The sequence below is a fragment of the Hemiscyllium ocellatum genome, chromosome 5, assembly GCF_020745735.1.
Source record: "Hemiscyllium ocellatum isolate sHemOce1 chromosome 5, sHemOce1.pat.X.cur, whole genome shotgun sequence".
Taxonomy (NCBI): Eukaryota; Metazoa; Chordata; class Chondrichthyes; order Orectolobiformes; family Hemiscylliidae; genus Hemiscyllium; species Hemiscyllium ocellatum.
The window spans coordinates 46,596,879-46,624,402 of record NC_083405.1 but is presented as its reverse complement, the minus strand read 5'-3'; the positions used below and the strand labels follow the sequence as shown (position 1 = coordinate 46,624,402).

The 27,524-nt window shown below is 40.8% G+C and overlaps 1 protein-coding gene across 1 annotated transcript in view; it reads right to left on the bottom strand.

Moving 5' to 3' along the window:
* Nucleotides 1-3,399, bottom strand: part of meox2a (mesenchyme homeobox 2a) — a 42,836-nt gene extending 39,437 nt beyond the window's left edge. The window contains exon 1 of the mRNA XM_060825436.1: nucleotides 2,892-3,399. Coding sequence (XP_060681419.1) covers nucleotides 2,892-3,390 — 499 coding nt within the window. The 5' untranslated portion in view covers nucleotides 3,391-3,399. The remainder of the gene's footprint in view (nucleotides 1-2,891) is intronic.
* Nucleotides 3,400-27,524: the final 24,125 nt, after the last annotated feature.

Here is a 27,524-nt window from a genome sequence, read left to right as displayed (position 1 = left end):
TAAATACATTTTGATTTTTAATTTAGGAACTACCATTTTATTCATCCATATTAATCTAACATATTCTTTTTTAAAGAAGGTGCCCAGTACAGTATACAGTACTTCAGCTGCATTCTCACCAACACCCTGTATAATAAACATAATCTCCCTACTTCTGCCATCAATTTTCTCACAATGAAAAATATCATTCTGTTAGCTTTCCTAATTACTTGCTATCCTTGCATGTTAACCTTTTGTGATCCTGCACGAGGACAACAGATCCTTCTGTATCTTAAGGTTTGCAATCTCTCAAAATTTGCAATAATGCTTTTTAAATTCTTCCTGTCAAAATGGACAATTTTACATTTTCTCATATTATACTCATCATTTAATCTATCTGTATTTCTTTGGTGCCTCTTTATGTTCTCTTCACAGCTTACTTTCCTACCTATGTGCCATCAGCAAATTAGGAACTGTGCTTTGGTCCCCTCACCTGAATCTTTTATTAAATTGTAAAAGATTGAGGGCCCCACATTGAACCCTGCAACGCATCATTCACTGTGTCTTACCAAACATGAACTACTTATGCCTTTCTTCTGCTTTGTGTTAATTAGTCAATATTCTATCCAAGCCAGTAAGTTACTCTGTGTAGCATTAACCTTTATTTTTCGCAATAACCTTCCAGAAATCTATGTTCAATACATCCACTGGTACAACTTTGGTCATAGCAGCACATTACTCCCTGGAAGAATTCCAATGAATTGGTTAAACATTATTTCTCTTCTCATGATGCAGACTGAGTACTAACTAGTTTGCACAAATATTGAGAGAAAACTATTCTAACATCCTCCTTTGAGGCAATTGGGATTATTTTTCAGATACATTTTGCAGATACTCTATTAAATTTTCTCTCTCTCGCCATATGCATTTGTTTTTATCATAAAGGGTTCAGATTGTATTCATATTTGATTTTAGTGCTCACCATTCAATATGACAGTTAACCATTTCACTTATTTTTAACTTTCTGCAAATAACTCTGAAAAAATACAGTTCTCAAAAAATGGATGTTTCCAGCCTTTGAAAGCAGTTCCTGATAAAAAGAAAAATATTTTAAGGTTTAAAGTCATTTAATATAGCATTAAATTTACTTTGTGTTTTATAATCACTCGGGCTTTATTAAGTAAGTGCGATTAGAAAGAAACTTTGAAAAATGTTATTCATACTTAGCAATTTTTAAAAATGAAATGCATTCACGTCGACTGAGGAGAAAATATTTTAGCTGACAAATTTCTAAAAAAAATCACGTGAATTCCTCAAAACGGACTTGCGTTTTGTACTTCACTCTATTCCACGAACCATTAATTTACTACTTACATTTCTCAGTTCATGAAGGTTTTAATTTTATTTTGTACAGCGAGCATTGAGCTGTCTCTTGCAATGGGTTCTCCGGGGCGTGAAACCCTGACTCTGAGAGTAAAGCGGTTTCTGTGTGACTCAGTAACGATTTGCATCTTTGTTTACACCACGAAATGAACACAAATAATCCGAGGACCGAAATGGTGCTGGCAGCAGGTGTAAAAACAGTAATATGGAGTCTGGCCCTTTGCAGTTTAAACGTTCAGTCTTTGTAGTGAGACTGAAAAGGACTTTTATATTTCCTGCCTAGGCTTTATTTTTGTAAGGTTTGGTGATGAATGTGTGAATCAGAGGAAATGCAGCCCATTAACCGACGATAGATTTATTGTCACAAAGTGTGTTTTGGCATAAATCTTCCGAGAAAGATGATGCTTTTCATGAAGTGAAAATATCATGTAGCGTGTGTTTTTGAATTTAAAACGAAAAGATTTTTAAAAGGGGATTTTCCATTTTCGTTGCAGAATGCTCGAGTTTTCCGCTAAAGAAAGGCTTTCCATGATCGAACTTTACGCTAACTTTAGTGGTTTCAAGACTCATACAATGCACTTCTTTTGTAGGAACCTAACATCTATGCAATACAGATTCTCGTTTTTACTTTGATTAGCACGAGGCATGTTTCATTAATTACACTTACCCATTGCTTGAACAACCCATTGTTTGCATTTCTTAGAACAGTTAACATTAGCAAAACCTACCAAAAAAAACGCTATTTAAAGTCGGCGGGAAGCAAAATATGGACAACACGGTCAGACATAAGAACACAGGGAGGTGGAATTGGGAAATTTCTGGAAACTCTTCGGCAAGTTTGTAAATCAAAGCTGTTTAATCAGTCGTATGTGTTAGGAAAAAAATTCATAGATTTATTTTTAGATTGCAACTATTAGAGAGATACATTTATGAATTAACCGGCGATAACACTTTCAATGCTTCATTGGCACTGGACTTAAAATATAAGTGAGTGAAATGTGATTGTGTTAATTGTCGAATTATTAGTTTTCTTGCCCAGCATCTACTCCAGAAATTCACAAAGCAGCAATGCAATGGGAACGCTGGTGGCCATTCGTTACCATTTAGTTTAAGTATCCTTAAAACGACGTGCTATTCAGGGCCGACTGACATTCAAAATGTTCTGGCTGGAATACGCTTGGTCTAGTTCTGAGGTGCGTTCCCAGTTTACTATGGGACATGGTCACGAATCGGGTTAAATCGCAGCTTTCTTTGAACAAAACCGTTCGGAGTGGGAGAAACGAAACAGCGAGAGCAGCCCAGAACCAGTCAGTGGAGAAAGTCTGGGGGGAAATACACGTGTCTGTTTTTAAAGGTGAGTAACTGAACGAATGAATCAGATCTGCAGCAGATTTGTTCTGTCAGTTCCGCCAGTCTAGTTAAACTGATGTTGAACAATTTGTGCACGGTATATATCTGCCCAAGGTGAAACGGCTGGTGTGTGTGTGTGTGTGTTCCTGCTCATTAATGGCTAAGCCGGGGGTGCTTACCTGAGGCGTCACTTTTCCTCTTGGAATTCCTTTTCTCTGTCTCCACTGGGGTGACCCCCGGCCTCCCGTAATCCCCCGACACACAGGGCGGGTTGCTGGGGGTCAAACTGGGACTGCTGTCCACCAGGCTGGAGCCCAGTTCCGGGGGCCCGGATTCTGACTGGAGACAGAGGGTGTGCCGCGCCAGGGGAGGGGGTGAGGAGATCTGAGGGATGTGCCATGTCGCCTGGCCAGCGGCCGGTGCCTGGGGCTGGGGCTGGTGCGGCTGGTGTTGGGGATGACCTCGGTGGTGGTGATGTAGGTGATGATGATGACGCTGGGCTGTAAACATGCTTTCTTCATTAGGAAATCCCGTTATGATACAAGAAGAAGGAGACAGGTCTGGAAAAGCCACATGGTCTGATCTTCCATGGAGAGCCAGTGGAGACTGAGAGAAGTGATGCAGACTCTGTGCAGGAGCATGGGGGCTGCGCAGGCAGCTAAATATTGTATGATCCATGGGAGCGGGGTTTCAGATTCCAAGCGGCTGGAATTATATCCAAAGCACCTTCGATTTCAAAGTAAACAGCTTCCAGGGGAAAAAAAAACAGGGCTCTTTAAAAGCGATCTGGATCAATCGCTATTTAACAGCCGGAGCCCTTTGAGTAAACACACACACACACTCTCCAGCTAACCCTGATTTTCGGGGATGACAAGTCGAGCCAATCGCACGTTGTCCCAGGGAGCTGGCTTTCAGGGGGAAATCGTGGAAGATATATAAATAGTTTGTAATGTGAGAGGGGGGCTGGATCTAAGGCAGGGTCCCAACCACATGTGAAGCTACCTCCAAAAAAACATCAGCCCTATAAATCATGGCAATTAATGACCGGAAATTCGCAGGCGCGGAGAAAGAGAAACAAGGTTTGCACCAGTGAAGGCTGTATTCTTTATTTGGTTTATCGAGCTGTGACTTGCTGTCGTGGGATAGCGGGTGAGGTTGAAGAAGTGGCAAGAGGTGGCCGTGTGTATGAGGTGGTGGGAGCAAACTTTTATCTCTTTCCCCCCCACCCCGGAAGAAAAAGTAAACCTCTCGGCGCTCCGGGGTGTCAGATGTCCATAACGTGCCGCACCTTCGGGGGTGGGGAACCTGCGTCTGTCAATCAGTGCCGCTACCCAAAGCAAGGCTGGTCGCCGAAGCAGCCAACAATCAGAGCGAAAGCGAACGATTAATCCTCCCGTCGGAGTCCTCAAAGCGAACAGAAACACACATCTTCAGATGACAGAATAAATTCCTAACTGATGAAGTCACGTTTCGGAGTTTGGGACTGTGTTTAAAAAAAAACTTGCGAAACAAAAGAAAAACCCGGGACATTTCCCTGCCCCAACCGACCCTGCTCTATCTCTTACTCCGTCCCCATGATGGATGGTTTGTTTTGCAACTGAATGTTTTTATTGTTAAAAAAAAATCCTGTTTAATAATCGCATTTAATCCCCCGGATTAATTGCCGTTTCCCCAGCTCCTTTTTTTGTTAAATCTGAAACAGTCAAAACGGAAAGAAGGAAAACATTTTTTAAAAAAAACAGAATAGATTTGAACCTTCCATTGAAACGCGATCTTTTGCATTGATTCACCGCCTCCCAACCAAAAAAAACTTCCAAAATATTTCTTAGAAAATTCGTCAGAATTAATTTTAAAGAGTTTGTCGGTGTACCGTAGTCAATTCAAATGTTTAAACCACTAGGGGAAGGGGGATTGCGGGGAATTATACAACAGGGGACACCCATCGACTCTGCCTCGGTATCCCATCGGAGGACAGAATTAAATTTGGAACTGTGTTTTTCTGCAATTAGATGGGTTTGTCCAAAAGTTACCCATTCTGTAGTTGAAAGTTCTCAATATTTTCCTTCATGACTAACCTTCATGAAGATATTTGTGATTGGTAAAATTGCAAAAATATATATCTGAATGCAAACAATTAATAATCTCCGTAAAGTATTTGAATCACGGTTTTCCAAAAAAATACCAACAGGAATTAATAAGAATTGAGGCCAATGCTAGAAAGTCGAATGTTGAGACGAATGTGACGTGATTTCTGCTTCTTTCTACATTGGCAATCACACTCATCGATTTTGTATAAAGGTATGAGAAACTCTGAATGTCTTCCACAAGTGGCGCCGATCAAGTCGTCCTTGATGGATTTTTGTTTTGGAGTGGTTCAGGTTGCAAGGCGATGCTCCAGCGCAGTTTCGGGGATTTCTGTCTCCGCTCCGCAGACGTGAGCGGGAATTGTCACCCAGGTCCCTCATTCCCTTCCCCCCTCCCCACGCCCCCCGCAATGTTTCAGTCGGGACAGCAAAACAAAGTATTCCGGAGAAGTGCGTCTCCCCTCTGGGGGAGCACATCCATTGACAATGACAAAAATACCGGGACCAATGGCATTTTCAATACAACTAACTTTTAACCAGAGCCTTGCAGTAGCGACACTCCATCTCCTGACAGGTAATAGCAGCACTGCTTCCGAATGGTCTCATCCTGGGCGAATTGGCTCTTTTTTCTGTGGTTCGGAATCCGTAACGTTTAAGATTGCTGCAGTTTCCAAACGGTTTTGGCGCTCCTGATAGATTAATAATTTTATTGACAAAAAAAATTGAAGTTAACTTTCTTCAAATTCCGCCAGCTGAATGATTCCCTCAGAGTTTCGTGCGCTGTGTTTTTTTTGTGTTTTGAGTGAAATAGCATTCAAGCAGGGTCTCTATTCCTTACCCTTTCCCATGCGGAGCAGAATTCCTCACCGCAGGAGTTGGAACTCGGCTGAGCGACACCCTGGGGATAGTTTCTAACCATCCTTTTGGAGATTGACACTGTAATATTTTCTTGAAAATGGGTTACTACATTAACGTTCATATGCAGTGAATTTCGAAGTCATTTCACTGGCTAGGAGCGAATTTTTCGTTTGCGGCCCGAATGTTTTATTACAGCGTTTCTTTCAGGCAAAATCAAACTTGCTTTTACTCTAGTACTAGCAATTGTGGAAGGACTCAATAGTCCCAAATTTGCCCTCAGCATGCGTTTGCTCTGACAGATGTTACCCCGAGTCATATAACACACGGAAGTGGCTGACCCACTGTTAAACAAACCAAAAGGACACTACTAGAAATGAAAAACCGCCGAAGTTGAGAATATGAAATAAGAACAAATAATGGTGAAAGCACTCAGTTCCTGTGGAGAAGCGCACTTTTTTTTTGTATGGACAGAAGTGAGCTGAAACCTTAACTCCCTGTCTCTTAATAACATGAGGGACAAAGGCAGAAGTTGCTGGAAAAGCTCAGCAGGTGTGTGCAGAGAAATCAGTGTTTAACATTTTGGGTCCGGTGACCCTGGATCAGAACAGTTTCTGATTTACAGCATCCGCGGTTCTTTCGGTTTTTATTTTAAAAGGGAACCGACTTGTCTAAAAATGGACGGTTTCGCTGTCTGTCCATGTGAGAAATGTTAGGAGCTACATTTTGCAAAACTCGCTTTAATTTCTGGCACAGCACGCGACCAAATAAACATTTTCCCCCGAATTCCAAACATGGAATTCTTCCCCTTCGTTTCACGGTCGAGATAATGGGAATATGCTTTTGAAAGTGAAAACAATAAGAAAACCTAAAATAAGTGAAGCCAACTTTCTTGACGGCTTTTTAAAATAGATATAAAAACTGGGGGGGAACAAAAGCCAAACAATTCGTGCAGTTGCAAAAAAGTCTGACCTTCCTGATGCTGGAGATCCGAGATGCAACTGGAAAGTGCCAGACCAACTCAGCAGCTCTGGCGATCTCTGTGCAAAGACGAACAAATGTTCACGTTTGGAGTCCAATCTGACTCCCCTTCGGAACGGGGGACTTTTGGAGATTTGTATATTGAGTTTGCCTGCCCGCTCCCACCCGGTTTCAGGGATTGGGGCGCTGACAGAATACGCTGTGCGTCAAACACAGCGATCCAGGTTTCAGAAGATGGCACAACTCAAGTAAGGTGAACCAGATGCCGCTAGACTGGAGCCTTTACAGCCTCCTCACTGACAACCAAGAGATTGCACTTCTTCTCAACCGGCTTGGTAACAGAGAAATAACTGCAGGGATGGGGGGATTCTGAAAGGCCCTTTAACTTGGAACTCCTGAAGGGGAAAGCGACTGGCCCATTTACTGAGCCTCCGGGTCGCTGGTTTATTAGAGTTCAAATATGTTAAGAGGAATCAGTGAGGGTGGTCATTGTGTGGTGTGGGTAAAGGATTGAACTTCCCCATTTTCAACAGTTCGCCATCACAAAACGCGTAAAATAAAAATCTGAACGTGGACTTGTATCAGCTTAATTGCAGTTGCTAGTTGATTGCGACACTTTGCAGATGTGTAACTCCAGGAGTTGATGTGTTATGATGAAGGGCGTACACCCGAAATATTAACACATCTGTTTTATTTTTGTTTCATTTTACATAACAAATCTATTCTCCTCAAAATGCCAACCACCTATTGAGTGTATCCAACATAATTTCTGTACAATATATGTTGTTATGATTGCGGAAGTAAAGTGGTGATATGTTCAAGGCCTTCCTTCTGTATCAGATTGATCGTGTCTCATGCGGAGAGAGTTAATCTCACAGTTGAAAATGACTTCTGAAGGAAGGTCACTGGACCCGAAAGGTTAACTCTGATTTCTCTCCACAGATACTGCCAAACCTGCTGAGCTTTTCCAACAACGTCTGTTTTTGGTTGTCAAAAAATGAGAACATTCCCTTTAAAGAGAAATTTTCTTTCTCCACATGGTCATTAGTGTGTGGAATTAATCAAAAAGCAGTGAAAAGGAGTTATTAGATGGATTCAAGGTTGAGTTCCCTGCTTGTTTGATAAACAAGGAATTCAAGGGTTTTTGAGGCAAACAGGAAGGTGAATTTGACACCATAATCAGATGAAACTGCAAAAGGGGATTAGGCCGTGAATAATCCACACCTGCTCACAAATCCTATATGGATGTTTTCTTTTAATTTTTATTATTAGAGTGGGAGGGTTGCTGGCAAATCCAATATTTGTTACCCATTCCAGATTGCCCTCCAGAAAGTCGCAATGGATTACCTTTTGAACCACCGCTGTCCATATGGTCCGAGCACACCCACATGCTGTTAGGGCAGGAGTTCCTGGATTTTGATCCAGTGACAGTAAAGGGTAATATGTTCCAAGTCAGGGCAGTGTGTGATTTGAAGGGAAGGTTGCAGGTTGTGGTGTTCCTATGAGTCTGCTGCCCTTGTCCGTCCAGGTGGGAAAGGTCCCAGATTTGCAAGGTACTGTCTATGGATTATAGGCAACTTCTTGCAAAGCATCTTGCAGCTGATAGGCACTGTTAACTGTGCATCAGTGGTGGAGGGAGTCAATGTTTATGGTGACTGATGGTCTATCAATCGAATGGACTGCTTGGTCTGGAACTATGTTGAGTTTTTTGATATTGTTGGAGCTGCACCCATCCAGATTAGTGGAAAGCATTTCATCACATTGAATCTTATACAAACATGTCATAATCTTGTGTACATCTCCCTTGGTTAAATCTCCCTTGGTTAAAGGAAAACAATCCCAAATTCTCTAAATCAAAGCTTGTTGCTAAAATGTCTAATATGCAACCATTCTGGTAAATACCAATCACTTTCTCTCAAGCACTCTCACATCATCTGCAGTGGTGTGGTGATCACAGAATTGTAGCTGCACTATTTATGTGACTGCTTTAATGAAGTTTTTAATCAACAGCGTCCTCCAGGATATTAACAGTGATGCTCTTTAATGTCAAGGAGATGGTTAGATTCTCACTTATTAGGGATGGTCATTCTCTGGCATTTGTACAGAATGGATATAATGTTTGTTACAAAGATGTAACATTTTCTTGTGAGGATTTTGAAAGGATTGCAGTGGTTCATTTGAAAAGGCTGCTAAGAGACACTTAAACTGTTCTTTTTAACGGAATCATTTGAAGGACATTGGGGTTGTATTTTGTGACACCTAGTGATTCACATGTCTCAGGCTAATTGCTCAGCCCTGTTTAATGGAAATCACATGCCTGTTTATGTGCTTGTTTTTGATATTGTTTGGGGTACAGTGTGCTGAGAGAGAGAAGAAAATCCAGCCCCTTCTCTGCCTTCCTGAGAAAGTTATTTTGCAGAGTACAGTTTGAGAACTGAAAAAAAATGGTGCAGCAATTCTCCTGAAAAGATTCTGAGTTATTGCGGTTTCCTGAATAAACTGCATTTAAAGGTCTGAGTGACAACTGTCTATGTAAAGTGATACCCAGAAGTTCCAGAAAGCTGACTGAAAATCATCTTTACTGTTTACCCCTTTTCTTCAAGAATTAATCATTATTTGGCAAAAGTATTTTCTTTTCAAAATTATTCTCTGCAGAGAAAGCTATTTACTTTTTGGGTAATATCTTGTATTGGCTTTTTATTAAGAAGGGCAAATATAGTCTTTCTTTAAAAAAACAGTGTTAATCATCATTACAACTTTGCCAAATGAGTCTTGTTCTCACAATAATCACTAACTTTGCTGTCTATTAAAATGATTTGTTGATGGTTTTTTTAAAAGTCTAGACTTAATACAGATTAATTATACAATTGGTTGTATCAGCAAGTGTGTAAAGTATTTAAGTTGATGTTGTCACTGCAGGACAATGCGACTAGGGAGAGAGAGACTATGCACTCCTTCAAAACTGTTCATAACCGATCAATCCAAGCCTGAATATTACCTAGAAATACTGCTAGCAAGCAGAGACTGCTTAAATATCTGAGAAATTGCACATTGTATTGAAAACCATGCAATAATTCATGAATATCTCCACTACCACTTCATGGTGGAAGGAAAGTTGTTTTATAAACAATTTGTGAATGGGATGAGGACACCAAACATAGAAATTAGGTGTAAGGGCCAGCCATTTTGCCATTCAAGCCTGTTCCACCATTCAATATGATCATAGTCAGATATCACACTACATCAGGTCCAACAGTTTATTTGAAATCACAAGCTTCCAAAGTGTAGCCCCTTCATCAGGTGACGTGAGCAGGAAGCATACAGACACAGAATTTATAGGCAGAGAGATCAAGAGTAGAGAGGTCAAAAATCATACAAATGGTGCAAATAGGGTGACAAATAATAAATGTCTGCAGGTGACCAGGGGTGTTAGACAGTGGGAGTAAAATGTCAATAGCTAAATAACAGATGAAGAGATGACCTATAATCAGAAAAATTGAGGCAGGGAGATTTTTTTTTAAATTAAAGATAAGATGGTGCTGGAGACAAACCAAATGACTGGAATAAACATGGAACCAAACCAGAAACTGCTGGTAAAACCCAGCTGGTTTGGCAATATCTGTAAAAAAAAAACAGAGGAAGTGTCATCAGACCCAAAACATTAACTTTTTTCATGGATACTGCCAGACCCATTGAGAACCCCCCAACAACCCTTGCTCTTGCTCCTGATTTACAGCATCCACAGATCTTTTGGTTTTTATTCAACTGGAATAGCATGATGAGCATAAGCGTCGCATGCCAAGGGTCTAACCAAAGTAATAGGTATCCAAACTGATTAAGTAGAGAGATTATAATCATTTATCAAGGCGATGGTGTCAAAACAGGACAGTAAGGAAGATTTTACAGATACAGAAGAGTGTGGTGGGGTCACACCTAGCATGATATGAATCCAAGATCATGGCTGAAACCTTCTTCATCAGTACAGATGAAGAGTTTCTGCTCGGCCAATTTGCATTGTTGTGTATCTCAAAGGCCGCTTTGGAGGACACTTAACCGAAGATCGGAAGCTGAATATCCTTGACCGCTGAAGTGGTCCCTGACTGAGAGGGAACATTCCTGTCTGGTGATTGTTGCACGGTGTCCCTTCTTCCCAGTTCCCTCCCAGTCCAGTGACTTTTCATTTGGATTGTCTTCACAGATTCTGCCAGACCTGCTGGCTTTTACCATTGGCTTCTGTTTTGGTTCCATGTTTATTCCAGTCATTCGGTTTGTCTCCAGCAGCACCCGATTTTTAATTTATTGTAATTATCTCGCTGCCTCAATTAATCAGATTGAAGGTCATCCTTACATCTGTTATTCAGCCAGTGACATATTACTCACATTGTCTAACACCCTTAGTCACCAGCAGAGACTTATTATTGGACACTCCACTCACACTGTCTGTATGATCTTTTGATCTCTCTGCCTATAAATTCTGTGACTGTTTGCTTCTCTCTCACTTCCTCTGATAAAGGGGATACACTCCAATAGGTTGTGATTTCAAATAAACCTGTTAGATTATAATCTGGCATTGTGTGATTTCTGATTGTACACACCAATCTAACACTGGTACCTCCACAATATGATCATGGCTGATCATCCAACTTAGCATCCTGTTCCCATTACCCTTTGAATTCTTTAGACCTAAAACCTATATGTAACTCTTTCCTGAAAATATTCAATGTTTTAGCCTCAATTGCTTTCTGTGATAGAGAATTCCAGAGCCTCACGACTCTCTGGATGAAGAAGCTTCCCTGAGAAAGTACCCTGAAAAACTCCAACAGCTATATCCAGAGGCTGAAATGACTGACCTCCAATAATTATCATCATCCTACTTTGTGCTAGCTATGAGTCTAGTCAGTGGAAAGAATTCCCTGATTCATTTTCACTTAAAATTTTGAATTTTTGGCCTATAAAATACTTTGGGTTGAATTTCTGGAGTCCCCCAGACATTCTGGCAGGGAAAGATGCAGAGCACTCCTGAAAGAACTGGCTTTTTGAAGGCAGTGATCTCTCTCCCCATGCTGGCAATGATCACCAGGACAGGGATAATAGTGAAACGGCAATCCTGACTTCTCTCCTATTCAGATCACTTAGAATAATTGAAAAGCATATTAAGATCTTTTGAAGGTCGGCAGCTAATTTGAAAGAACCGAACAGAGACTGACCATCTGAAAGGAGGAGTTACGGAGTGGAAATTCTGTATGGCTACCTCAGGACATCACCCATAAGAGGGTCAATGGGCAAGAAAGAAATGTCCATGCTGTAAAGGTGGTAGGGAGAGTGGTCACTTGGTGCCTGGGCTTTGAACAGGGTCTGCAAACCCATGGTATCTCTGTGGCTGAAAAGCAGGCTCACTATCCAGGGGCAGCTCACTATCCAGAAGGAAGCCTTCAGCTGCCAATGGGGACCTAACTATCAGTGTTTGAACTCCATGACGATGAGACACAACACCCTGTGGAGGGCGGTCAGAAGACTGGGCTTCAGGTGGCCACAGGTAATTGAAGAAAGATAAAAGGCAGGAATTAAATGAAAGCCAAACATTATCACTGAAAATGAAATACCTTAAAATAATCACAAACTGGTGTCACAGGAGAATGACTCTCCAGTCAGATGGTCATGACTATCTGCGATATTTGTCATTCATCACTTCTGTTATGATTTCTGTTGAGAAATGTTTAAAAAGAAAGTCAGATTTCCAGTTGATAGTTGAAAGATTGACAAGGCAAGATGTCAATTGGATAAACAGATCACATCCACAATCTGCAGACCTAGCAAATCCAGTCATGAATAGTAGTGGATGAAAGGGTGAGTCTTATTTCTTTATTTGTTCTTAGACCAGATGAGACTCAGGTTTCTATGTTTAATTCATGTACGCATGGCATATGGACACTTCAAGAAAGTGGTGTACAGTTCTAATTTTATTACAAGAACAAAGGTCATTAACTGTTTTTACAGATAACCAAGTTAAAATTAACTATTCCTACAAATAATAGTTTCCAGTCAAAAAGTTATACATTATTCATCCCTATCTCTATCCAATCATGTTCATGTGGCTCACATTCCAAGATAGTACAAATATTATCCAATCATAATACAACTAATACATATTATTATATTATCCAAACATATTTCATGCTCATATTGCAAACCATTAGTACATAACAGTATTTTGTAATTACCAATGTAATGTTTCCCTTTCTGTCCCTCCTGTTGCATGTACTGTATTTTCATTTTCAGTGGACAATTAAACACCATCAAGAGGTTGAGACTTCACAAAATATCCTCATTCTCAGCAACGGGGAAATTCAACACATTAGTTAAAAAGAAACAAGGCTGCAACCATTGCAACAATTTTCATCAATGTCTCAGACTTCTCCTGAGGTGCCCAGCATGAAGAAATAGCTGGTGACACTGGAGAATGCACAGTTCATGAGCTCTGTCTATGTTATAGCAACAGGACTGAAGACTTGTGTTCCAGAACGACACATGCCTATAGCCAATCTGCTCCAGTATAACTACTCAAGCATCTAGCCAGAAATGTGGAAAATTGCTCAAGCATATCTTGTCCACAAAAAATCAGTTTATTTCTGATCACCAGTGTAGTGTTGGAAGAAGTCATTGACATTCCTATCAAATTAACTTTCTTACTGATGCTCTATTTGGGTGCTGCAATGTCACACATCTTTTACCTCATCACAGTTTTGATTCTAATAAAGAGCTAAACTCCAGAGATGAGGTGACAGCAACTGTCTTAATATCAAACTACATTTGACTAAGTATGGCATTAAACAGCCGAACCAAAACTGGCGTCAAAGGAATCAGGGAGAAAACCTCCTGCTAGTTAGAGACACACAGAGCACAAAAGAAGATGGCTGTGTGGTGTTGGAGATCAATCATTTGCAGTTATCACTGTAGGAGCTCCTGAGGGTAGATCCATCTTAATCAACCCGTTCAGATGAGTTATAAAGCAACTGTGGAGCAGATGGGACTTGAAAATTGGATCTTCTGTTACCACTGTGCCATAACAGCCTTTTGATGGCACCAGAGCATGTGGAAGACAATCTCCTACAAACATCCTTAGCTGCTTCATCATTGACCTTTGGGAGAATTGGGAGATATTTGCTGATTGCACAATGTTCAGCACTATTTATGACTCCTCAGAAACTGAAGCTACCGGTGTCCTAATGTGACAAGACCTGGACAACATCCAAGCTTGAGCTGATAAGTATAAATGACATTTGCAACAATGAAATATGAGGCAATGACAATCACCAACAGCCAATAATATAATCCTGATTCCTTGATATTTAAGGCTGAATGGGTTTTCTTACCACATTTTACCTGACTCACCTCATTAACTACCTATCCCACGCCTGTGGTGATTCTTTTACCCAATTCTAGCCAAATTCTATCATGTGCTATTTTCAGAAGAACGTGCTGCTCATTGGAAATCTCCTAAAGGACCAGAATCCCTGGCTCCAGCACCAGTTTTAAAAGGTTGCTGTGCATCTGGTCAAACATCTGCAATCTGTCATTATATCCCAGAAGAAAAATAATAGCACAGCAACTATAAAACCATGGTAGCCATGGCACATAACAAGAATGCCTGACACTCCCTCGCACCTACAACACCAGTCTCTTATCTAATCACTGTTTAACTACCAGGCCACACAGTTTCCCTGTCCTTAACTACATCCCATCTAAACACCTCTAAGTCACTGCTACATTCTTCCCAAAGCCCACTGTAGATCAGCATCTTATTGTCCAGTAGAGAAACATCAGGCAATTGGATAATTCCGAAGGCTGAGGGGTGACCTTATAGAGGTTTAGAAAATTATGAGGGACATGGACAGGATAAATAGACAAAGTCTTTTCCCTGGGGTCGGGCAGTCCAGAACTAGAGGGCATAGGTTTAGGGTGAGAGGGGAAAGATATAAAAGAGATCTAAGGGGCAACTTTTTCACACAGAGGGTGTGTATGGACTGAGCTGCCAGAGGAAGTGGTGGAGGCTGGTACAATTGCAACATTTAAGAGGCATTTGGATGGGTATATGAATAGGAAGGGTTTGGAGGGATATGGGCTGGGTGCTGGTGGGTGGGACTTGACAAATTGGTATTCAACCACAAAATGCAAACCAAACGCTGACAACACAACCAATGAATATTCTACATTCCATTATAGTCTGCTACAGCCAATTGTCAACTACCAGATCCTGGTGTCAATCAGGTTCCTGTTTGGGTTATAGGGCACAGTGGAGCAGAGCACTTTCATGGACAAGGACAACTTTCTCTTTTTCAATGTCCTCGTTCTCCTTAGCCTCCTCCTGCTGCTGTTGAGTCTTGTCTGTCCTAGTCCACCTTCATCTCCCTTTATATACTTAGCAAGGCACCGACAGAGACCAACATCTTACTGGTGGCTGGTTACTTCACTCTTGCTAGTGTGATAATACGATGGCTTTAAAGTTATTTTGTCCATTTTTTTAATGAAGTGAGGTTGAGGCAGATGTATCGAGTGGTTTTCTTAAAAGGCAATAAAGTAAATAGTTTGTGAGGCCTTCGGGTTTTTTTTTGTTGGAATAGAAGCAGCTTGAATGGGTGGGGTCAAGCTCCCACAGAAACAGGACTTTTAATTTTGGCTTTCAGCAATTGCTAGGGTCCTGAAGCTGGATGTGGAAGCTCTTATTCCTCTCTCTGGTACAGCTAAAAGCTGGGGTTCTCTTCCTTCTGTTAGAATTGTATGTGAGATAATCTATTTTATTGAATTTGCCTTTGCCAAGGGTGTGTTTATGGGACATTCCTATATTGGAACAATTAATTAGTAGCAGTTCACACACATATATATTAATTTATTAACCCTTTCGATAGAGTTACAGTTAAGCCTGTGCTTTTATTTTACTTTTATTTTGTCTGTATTTTAACTGTAGTGTGAAATGGGCACTGTATCCATCCTTCTGCATGATCTGGAGAGGTAGTTTCAAGAGCAATATGTTGTTGCTCTGTCCAGGGATCAGCCTAGTTTGGATCTGATGATGTGTCATGAGGTAGAATTAATAAATGGTGTCAGAGTAAAATATTCCCAAGGAAGCAGTGACCACACCATGGAGAATATAGCATTCAGTTTGAGGGTGAGGAACCTAGGTTGGAAACTAGGAAACTAGGAATGTGCTGAGCTTAAATAAGAGTAATTACAAAGGAATGAAAGCAAAGATCTTTCCAGTGGACTATGGAAGGAGTTGAGCAGCAAAGACAGTTGAAGAACAATGGCAGACATTTAGGAAAATAGTTCATGGCCCATGGTAAATATATATTCCAGTGAAGAAGAAGCAGGATCCAAGGAAGGGGATTTTGCCATGACAAACAAATTTACTGGAATTCTTTGAGGAGGTAACAAGCAAAATAGATAAGTGGAGAAATACTGAATGTAATAAATTTGGATTTCCAGAAGTTGCTTGATAAGTTACCACACATTAGGCTACTTAATAAGGTATGCACCCAATAATACATTAGAATGGATAGAGATTGGCTAATTAATAAGAGTCAGAGAGTTGGGAAAAGTGAAGTATTTTCATAATGTCAACCTGTAACTCATGGAGTGCCACAGGAATTATATAAAAATGACTTGGGAAATGTGAGGTTATGCACTTTGGCAGGAAAAAAACAGAAGCTGAGTATTATTTAAGAGGAGGAGGATTCCAGAAAGCTGTGGTTCTGAGGGATTTGGGAGCCCTCATCCAGGAATCACAAAAATCTAATGTGCAAGTTCAGCGGGTCATAGGGAAGGTAAATGGAAAGTTGGCCTTTATTTCAAAAGGAATAGAATATAAAAGTAGAGAATTTTTGTTTGAACTATACACAGAATGTGTCAGATCACAGCTGAAACACACTCAAAATATAGAAATAGGAACTAGTGTAGGCCATTTGGCCCATTAAGCCTGCTCCACCATTCTATATTATCATGGCTGATATCCAACTCAATACTCTGTTCCCCCTTTCTCTCCAAATTATTTGATCCTTTTAGCCCTAAGAACTATGTTTACCTCATTGTGGAAAACAATCAATGTTTTAGCCTCATCTGCTTTCTAAAGCAGAGAATCTCATATGTACAACACTGTTTGGGTCAAGAAATTTCTCCTCAACTCAGTTCTAAATAGACAACAACTTATCCTAAGACTGTGATTCCTAGTTTTGGACTTCCCATCCATTAGTGATATCCTTCCTGCATTTATCGTGAACAGTTTTGAGCCCCATATTGAAGGAAAGATATACTGGCATTGGAGGCATCTGGAGAAGGCTTGCTAGGCTGATACAAGGTATGGAGAGATTGTCTGATGAGGAAAGGTTGAGTAGATTGGGTCTGTACTCACTGGAATTCAGAAGAATGAGAGGTGCCATAAGGATTCTGAAGGGTTGGCGATTACCAGATAGCAATGTCTATGAAGGTGGGTGGTGCACACGGATGTGCCCATGACCCTGAGATGCTGTCATGTGGTGACCAACATGAAGACTTTTCACAGCTAATGGTGAGCTGAAGTTGCCAGCTACCAGCTCTGACTTCCATGTCGAGATTCTCAGCATCGAGTTTGCTTGCAGCATATGGTTTGTCAGAAAGCTGGATATTAAAGAGGTGAGATCTGCATTTAATAAGGTAATTAATAACCAATAGTCCCCCTGAACAGGCAACTCACTGTCACCAAGCGTGATATTCACTTTGATTCCCAGGATTAAAAGATGCAATGAGGTGCTTCCACCTTAGAGATCAGAGTTGATTAATTTTGCACATAGTTCTGCCACAGTTCATGCTGTGGCCAATGTCATTCAAATCTCTACAAGATTCCACCCAGTTTAGACTGTGGTCTGGATTGGTGGCAGCAATCTACCTGGTCTACCTACCAGTACTAGTCCAGTGCCATATACTGGCACTTCTACAATCCTTACACCCTTTATAACAATCATGATTATTGAGATGATTGGATTCTCTTGAAAGGTTCTTTGCCACTCTGTAAGTAACAGATTATTATGAAGATGTAGAGGTGTGCTGTACCTTTAAGAGAGAGAGAGAGGAAGCTAGTAAGGACTGACTAAAAGCACAGTGTCCTGAACAAGATAAAAATGTAACATTTGGTTGACACAAATAGCTGGTATTGTGTTGCCATGTAACAAAAAACAAATTCAAATTCTGCCAATCCGTTTAAGATACCAAAATCCTATCAAAATTGAATTTTGCTGTTTGGGATGACATCAAACCAATGAAATAATCTGATGTCTTGGGGTATAAAATTGGACATTTTGAACAGTTAAGGGAGAAGTGCCAAGAAAAACTAACAAGTATAGACTACTAGCTGAATAGCTGTCTGAAAGGTGCCTGTTCATATGAAAGACCTGTGAAGCAGAATACTGAAGAAATGACGACAGAGGAAAATCTATAGAGGAAGATACAGAGAGAAGATTTGATAGCTGGGTGGTTTTGAAATTTGAATTTTTAAAAATAAATCTTAATTGGGGTTTTTATCAGACCGGTATTGTAGAATAGGGAAGTAAAAATAGGTTTAAGAGAAAGGAGTTGTGAATAGTTGTTCAGAAATAAAATTGTTAATTTTTACTTTAAATAATGACCTCTGCGATACTTCTTTGCCTCTTGAAATTTAACAGATTACGGAGCAAGGTGAGCCTCTCTGTGTGTTGGGTTTAAATTAGCAGAGGAGTTTACCCTGTGTTGTAACACAGATATTCATTTATTCCTTCTGTTTTATACCAACATATTATGCCAATCTTCAGTAAATTAGAAAGTTACACTTTGTGCCTCAAGTTCCTTTTCTCTGATGACTACCCAGATTTCTTCATAATTACAAATAATATTTGCTGAGTTTGAACCCAGAATTTGTGTTTTTTAGTCACATAGCTTTCAAAATTTGCAAACTGCACAGCTCTCATGAGATTGGTACAGTGTCTCCTGCAGAAGGACATGAGGATGATTTTTGGTGAGGTTTGCAATCAATCCTTGTAACTCCTTTTCAAACTGTTTATGAAATGAGAACATTCGGACTTGACTATGAAAGTGCCAAGTAACATTTACATCACACAAGTAACAAGCAATGAGCATCTCCAACAAGAAATAAACTAACATTAGCCCTTGACATTCAGTGGAATGACCATTGTTGCCCACTCTCAACATCCTGGCTGTTACCATTAATAAGGAATTTACTTGGACTGGCCACGTAAGCATGGTATAATATTTTTGGTTATGATAGCAGACCGGAGGCTGCAAGTCCAGCATGAAATAACTCACCTGCTGATTTCTCTGATCCTCCCCAATATCTACAAAGTGCAATTCAAGAGTGTGATGGAATACTCTTGACTTGTCTGGATGGTTGCAACTGATATGGGTGGCATGATGCTTCAATGGTTAGCACTGCTACCTCGCAACACCAGGGACCCAGGTTCAATTCCTGCCTTGGGCGACTGTCAGTCTGAAGTTTGCACATTCTCCCAGTGTCTGCGTGGGTTTCCTTCGGGTGCTCTGGTTTCCTCCCACAATCCAAAGATGTACAGGTTAGGTGAATTGGCCATACTAAATTGCCCATAGTGTTCAGGGATGTGTTGGTTAGGCGCATTAATTAGGGATAAATATAGAGTAATGGGTCTGGGTGGGAGACTCTTCGGAGGGTCAGTGTGGACTTGTTGGGCCGAAGGGCCTGCTTCCACACTGTAGGGATTCTAAGAAACCACACACAAGAGGCTTGCCACCATCCAAGTAGGCCCACACCAACTTACATTGCTATTCCCTCACTGTTTCTGGATCAAAATCTTGACACTTCTATCCTAATAGCAGTGTTGGTGCAGCTACTCCAGCTAGATTGTGGCAGTTCAAGTGGATAGCTCAACACCACATGCTTAAGGGCAATTAGGGATGAGCATTAAATGCTGGTCAAATCAGTGTCACTCACATCCTGTGAAATATAAAGAAAGTAAATGAAGTAAAGCTAAATTTAAATTAAGATTGCATAACCAGTAAGAGACATTATGTCATGAAAAATATCAAAGATTCTCCTAATGATTTTTGTCAATCTTATTTTGTCTCAAGAAGGCAACATTTTTGACTTTTTTTAAGAAATCAATTGGAAAAAGCTGAAAATGAGAAACCAATTATGTCTTATTTTAGAATGTTTTGCACAGTCTGAAATATATCAATCTGTCATAAGTTGTATGTGGTCTGTTACAACTTTTGATTTAAATTTCTTCATTGGGTTTGGTTTTCCTTCAGCGAAACAAAAATTGTTTGAATTTGATGAATGAAAAAGTAAATGATCTTGTTATAGTGGTAAGACAAGTTCTGATTACTGGAACTTACATTATGGCATCCTATAGAAATATTCCAATGGTGCAAGTTATAACAATTGGAGGATATCAAGCAGAAATGTACACAAACTACAAATTAATTAACAGAGGTAAAGTTTCAACTGATCATTTTAAAATATATTTGCTTTCCTTGCCTATCCCAACCAACACATAGAGAAAGGATAAAGTGCTTTAATAATTGGTTGAAAGTTTGTTAATTTTTTTTCCCACAAGCAGAACCTCAGAGGCATTTATTGATGTGCAAATGGTACGCTCTCCTTACTCAGCAGGAGTTTGGGGTGGAGATTTGAAGGGAAGGATAGAATTTTATTCCAAGATCCTCTACACATTCCCCAGAGTACCATTACGGAAGGGGGAAGGGCTTCCTGCTGAGGCTGACATCTGCAGCGCTTAGTGAGTAACAGGATCTTCATACAGCTTATATCTATAGTATTTGGGTTTGATAGTTTCTGATTTCTAAAAGATGCTGTCCCTGAAAGCTCTGCCTTCATTGTGTATGTAATGTTGGATTGTGATTATTCACTTATTCTTATCATCCAATAGCGTTTAAGTGGTGCATTCACTGAAAACAGCCTGTTGTCCTACATGTAAAACAGTATATGTCGCTTTATGATTCAGTAAAATTGCTTCTTCATTCATTTGATGACTGCAATACATAATGTATTATCATGTTTACCTCAATATCACAGATCTCATAGAATCCCTACAGTCTGGAAGCAGGTCATTCAGCATACACTGGCCCTCTAAACAGCATCCCACCCAGACCCACTCCACTACCCTGTTCCTGTAACCCTGCAATTTCCATGGCCAATCCACCCATCCAGCACATCTTTGGATTGTGGGAAGAAACCCACTCAGATATAGGGAGAATGTGCAAGCTCCAGGGTGAGATCGAACCCAGGCCCCTGACGCTGTGAGATGGAGTGCTGACCACTAAGCCATCTTGCCACCCCTATATTAATATATGTGATGTCAATCCCCTCAGATTACATTATTTGTACAAAGAATATCTAAATGATCCATCAAATGTGACTGACACGATGAGAAATGTCTGGCTTTTATTAATTTTGACTTGTGATTGAAATGATATAAGCAGCATTTAATTCAAATATAACATTTGTTTGTTTGGAATCTGGTTGATAGTTAGGGAGACAATTCAATTTCCAAGAAATCAATAGACAGAACATTTTAGAAGTGAATTATAAGAACACATTTATAGTATTCCTGAAAAATGACACACTTTGTCCAAGGCTTGTCCGCATCAGTTTAATTTGTAAGTATGGCAACTTGATAGGAAAACCAACATTAGTACATACTGATTGGTTTTCAAATGATTTATGATTGATAAAAGTGTCATGAAAAATGCATCAGTTAATAGTGATTGCTGTTAACTGCAAGACTTTACTTAAGTTTTAAACTAGACAAGTTGACTCAGATTGGTTAAGGAATTGCCCTGAGAAATGAACCAGTGAATATCTGTTACCTATTTTGTTCAGGTGTAAAAGTTGCCACTTAGAACTTTTTTATATCTTTTCCCTCTCACCCAAATCTATGCCCTCTAGTTCTGGACTCCCCCACCCTTGAGATATTTGACATCATCCAAAATAAATGGAAAACCATTGCAGTAGAAGCTCTGTCTCAGCCTGAGCCAAATTTGGTTTCATCAAGATGTCACAGTTGAGTAGCAGAATGGCACCTTCCTGGCAAATATATATATATTTTTAAAAAATATAAACAAATCTGAATTGTGTTTTATTAAATGTTTCACAGCAAATTTGCTGGAATTATAAGGTTGCTTCAGAGAATATGCTGCAAAATGTAATATAAATATTCATTTTTTATTTGAGAAGATGCTACTTTGGAGAAAACCAAGAAGGAGGTTACAGAAGGACAGTCTAGGAATGTGCAAAGAAGTAGCAGATGGAATATAATTTTGGAAAATGTGAGTCTATGCACTTTGGCCAGAAGAATAGAGGTGTAGACTATATTCTAAATGGGGAAAGGCTTCAGAAATCTGAAGCACAAAGGCACTTAGGAGTCCTAATTCATGACTCTCTTAAGTTTATGATGCAGTTTCAGTTGGCAGTTAGGAAGATAAATGCAATGTTAGCATTCATTTTGAGAGGGCTAGAATGCAAGAGCAGAGATGTAGTGCTGAGGTTGTGTAAGGCTCTCGTCAGACTGTATTTGAAATATTGTGAACAGTTTTGGGCCCTTGTGTCTAAGGAAGGATGTAATGGCCTTGGAGGAGGTCCAGCCAAGGTTTACAAGAATGAATGCGGGGATGAACAGATTGTCATATGAGGAGCAGTTGAGAACTCTGGGTCTCTACTCGATGGAATCTAGAAGGATGATAAAGGATTTTATGGAAACTTACAGAATATTGAGAGGCCTGGATAAAGTACACATGTGGAAGACGTTTACACTAGTGGAAGGAAGTAAGTCCTGAAGTCTTAGCCTCAGAGTGAAGGGATGACCCTTTACAACTAAAATGAGAAGGAATTTCTTCAGCCAGAGGATGGCGACTCAGTGGAACTCAGTTGCACAGAAGGCTGTGGACGCCAAGTCATTGAGTGTATTTAAGACAGAACTAGATAGGTTCTTGATTCATGAGGGCATGAACATTTATAGGAAAAGGCAGGAGAATGGGATTGAGAAACATCGAATGGAGGAGCCAAAATTGAATGGAGGAGCAGGCTTGATGAACCAAATAGCCTAAATCTGCTCTTCTATCTTATGGTCTTATAGCTTTAATATTCCGTTGCAGTAATTTGATTTTATTTTGATATTTTTGGTATTAAACACAGATAAGAAGGAATGTAGTAGGTTTTATCATTGAATACTAGCCACTTGCCTGGATGTCTGCTGGCCCTACAATGTTCAAGAAGTTCAAAACTCTCCAGGAAAAAGCAGATCACCTGACTGACAACCCCATGGCCATGTTAAACATTTGTGCCCTTCTCCACCACTGTACTGCGACAGCAGTTTGCACCATCCCTAGGATGCATTTTAGAAACTCACCAAGCCTCTCTCAATAGTGACTTCCAAACACATGATCGCTACCACGCCAAAAGACAAGGGTGGCAGATGAATGGAAATAACACCATGTGTAACTCCTTCTCTCAGTTGCACAGTATCTTGATTGGAATTATATCACTGATTCTTCACTGTTACTGGGCCAAATTCCTAAAACTCTTTTCCCAACACCAATATACCATGCACTCCAGCAGTTCAACAAGGCAGCTCACAATCAACTTCCTGAGTAGAATTAGGCATGGGCATAAATCCTAACCTAGCCATTGATGCCCATATCCCATGAAAGAATTCAAAAGAAATGCTCCACTGTTGATGGTTGTGTTTTCAACTGTCTGACCCTAAACTCTAGAATTTTCTGTATTTCTCTTTGCTTTAAGATGTTCTTTAAAATCCACTTTTTGGTGGATTTCTCACTTGTCATAACATTACTTTTTGTAATCGGTGTCAAATTCTTGATAGTGAATCTTCTGTGAAGCAAATGGAATCACTTTGCCAAATTGAAGACATTGTATTGTTGTCAATACTGCTTTGGGCTGGATGCACATTTAATAGTTATTTCACACATTTAGGAAACCAACATGGTTAAAATATTGCTGCCACATAGACAATCAAAAATATGTCCAATGGCCCTTTAAGTGACAAAAAGTACCCCAACTTGAGATTTTTTTTCATAATATTTCGCACTTTCATTTAAATACCTGAGATGTCAACTGAATAAATGAACAATTCTCAGACTGAAACATTTCTTCTGAAATTAATGAACTATCCAATTGGAAAATGCTGTTGTTTAATTTTTCTTTCAGTCACAGTTCCAGAATTTTGGTAATCTGAGTAAATTCACTGAATCGTTGAATGGTTTTGGTATTACAAAGGTTCGTTGGCATGTGTGTGTTTCCACAAATTAATGAGGTATTTTGGAATTAAACTCTGAAAAAAAAAGTTCTTAAAAAAGATCCACCAAGCCACATGTAAAACATAGATTTGAAATTGTGCAGCTGCATTAGCAGAAATTATTTTATTCATTCGGATTAACATTGGTTGTTTGGTTAGACTAAATAAAATCTACTCACTGTTCTTCAAATGCTGTACTTAATGGGCTTCTTTGAAGCTAGTTTGGCAACATAATATTGGGCCACTTTAAGACTAGCATATGTCTGACTTTGAGCAACAAACATATTCTTGTGACCCTCTTCATTCGCTATGACATACCTCCTACAATAAGTGTTGACTTCTTAACCCTGATGCCCTCTAGCTTTGAGGTTATTAGTGATACTTTGTGTAAAACTTTGTTAAAAACCTCATAGCAGTTTTAGTATGCCAAGTTGTCATTCCAATGACAATGGTCATGGTTCTTCCAGCTTATATTCCTTAACAGTTGTTGTGCTCCCCACAACCCCATCCCTCAAAACTCTCACATAAGTGCGCTAATCAAAAGCTGCATACACAGTCCAGAAATATGACCCAATAAGGGATCTGTGGTTTAATAAATTTATCTCAATGAGAGCCAGAATAGAAGGATTCATTATACGTTTCAACTGGTCTTAGACAGAAGTTTGGAGCTTAAAATGTGTTGCTGGAAAAGCACAGTAGGTCAGGCAGCTTCCAAGGAGCAGGAGAATCGATGTTTCGGGCATGAGCCCTTCTTCACGAATGAGGGAAGTGTGACAAGTAGGCTAAGATAAAAGGTAGGGAGGAGGGACTCGGGGGAGGGGGCGTTGGAAATGTGATAGTGGAAGGAGGTGATAGGCCGGAGTGGGGGTGGAGGCGGAGAGGTCAGGAAGAAGATTGCAGGTTAGGAAAGTGGTGCTGAGTTTGAGGGTTGGGACTGAGACAAGGTGGGGGGAGGGGAAATGAGGAAACTGGAGAAATATGAGTTCATCCCTTGTGGTTGGAGGGTTCCTAGGCGGAAGATGAGGTGCTCTTCCTCCAGGTGTCGTGTTGCTATGGTCTGGCGATGGAGGAGTCCAAGGACCTGCATGTCCTTGGTGGAGTGGGAGGGGGAGTTGAAGTGTTGAGCCACGGGGTGGTTGGGTTGGTTGTCCGGGTGTCAGAGGTGTTCTCTGAAACGTTCCGCAAGTAGGCGGCCTGTCTCCCCAATATAAAGGTGGCCACATCGGGTGCAGCGGATGCAGTAAATGATGTGTGTGGAGGTGCAGGCGAATTTGTGGCAGATATGGAAGGATCCCTTGGGGCCTTGGAGGGAAGTAAGGGGGGAGGTGTGGGCGCAAGTTTTGCATTTCTTGCGGTTGCAGGGGAAGGTGCCGGGTGTGGAGGTTGGGTTGGTGGGGGGTGTGGACCTGATGAGGGAGTCACGGAGGGAGTGGTCTTTTCGGAATGCTGATAGGGGAGGGGAGGGAAATATATCCCTGGTGGTGGGGTCCGTTTGGAGGTGGCGGAAATGATGACAGATGATACGATGTATATGGAGGTTGGTGGGGTGGGAGGTGAGGACCAGTGGGATTCTGTCTTGGTGGCGATCGGAGGGGCGGGGTTCAAGGGCAGTGGAGTGGGAAGTGGAGGAGATGCGGTGGAGAGCATCGTCGACCACATCTGGGGGGAAATTGCAGTCTTTGAAGAAGGAGGCCATCTGGGTTGTTCAGCATTGGAACTGGTCCTCCTGGGAGCAGATGCAGTGGAGATGAAGGAATTGGGAATATGGGATGGCGTTTGTACAGGGGGCAGGGTGGGAGGAGGTGAACCTCCTTCCACCTATCGCATTTCCAACGCCCCTCCCCCAAGTCCCTCCTCACTACCTTTTATCTTAGCCTGCTTGGCACACTTTCCTCATTCCTGAAGAAGGGCTCATGCCCGAAATGTCGATTCTCCTGCTCCTTGGATGCTGCCTGACTTGCTGCATTTTTCCAGCAACACATTTTCAGCTCTGATCTCCAGCATCTGCAGTCCTCACTTTCTCCTAGAAGATTTTAACCAACTGCGAATCCTCTTACAAGGATGCCTTCCTTGAAGAAGCTCTCTTCCTCCCTCTACAAGGATTTCAGTGAGTCCCTCTCTCACTGTACACCCCAGGTCATCTCCTCTGCCCAGAAGCTCAGATTTCTCCAGTTTCCACATTTCCCCTTCCCGCACCTTGTCTCAGTCCCAACCCTCAAACTCAGCACCACCTTCCTAACCTGCAATCTTCTTCCTGACCTCTCCACCCCCACCCCCACTCCGGCCTTTCACCCTCACCTTGTCACCCTCACCTTCACCTCCTTACATCTATCGCATTTCCAACACCCCTCCCCCAAGTCCCTCCTCCCTACCTTTTATCTTAGCCTGCTTGGCACACTTTCCTCATTCCTGAAGAAGGGCTCATGCCTGAAACGTCGATTCTCCTTCTCTTTTGATGCTGCCTGACCTGCTGTGCTTTTCCAGCAACACATTTTCAGCTCTGATCTCCAGCATCTGCAGTCCTCACTTTCTCTTAGACAGAAGTCTGCCTTGAACCAGGTCCAGTAAAAGTGATTTGGTGTGAAAAAAACAAGATTACAAACTCTAAATGTATTGATTATTCAGCCATGGACTGGCCTTCTCAGATTAATTCTTCCACCAACTCTTCCATCTACTACCCATTATCTTGTCTCTTTTATAAACATGAAACTAGATTTGCTTTCCAATACTTTTGGCTGCAAATGGAACATAACTTGCACCAATAATTTTCAAAACCTTCTCAAACCCAACTGATCTGTACAGCCATCAGGAACACAACTTCAATATCACAATGGCATGTCTACAAGCGTTCAAGTGAAGGCAAAGTTCTTACTGCATTCCTCTTTCTCCCACAATTCCAGCAGAACCCAGTGGTACATCCAGTGGGACTCCCATGGTCTGCTCTATTGCATCTTTAGGTGACTGAGTGGCAATAGGGGAAATGGAGTTAAACAAAAAATTGCAGATGCAGGAGATTGGAAACAAAAATATGAATTACTAATGAAACTCACCAGGTCTAGGATCATCTGTGGGGTTAAAAACAGAGTTAACATTTTGTATCTGGTGACTCTTCATCAGATTTTGTTTGCAATCTGCTATACATATTATATGTAGGCAAATACATGTAGGCAAAAGTGAGGACTACAGATGCTGGAGATTAGAGTCAAGATTAGAGTGGTGCTGGAAAAGCACAGCAGGTCAGGCAGCATCCGAGAAGCAGGAAAATCGAAGTTTCGAGCAGGAACCCTTCAACATGAATGAGGCTCGATTTTCCTGCTCCTTGGATGCTGCCTGACCTGCTGTGCTTTTCCAGCACCACTCAAATCTATAGAATATATGTACCAAGAGAGTAAATGAATTAAAGGGAAAAAAACAGCAAGTAGTGTTGACCAAAAAACAAAAAAATTGCTTTATTGTATACTTTATTTTAAATCAAAACCAGCCCTCAAAAATACAATTTTCAGAAAGATAGTGAGTGAACTGCTACTAAGTGGCAAGGTTCTTCAATGGGCAATTTTCAGGATTCTCA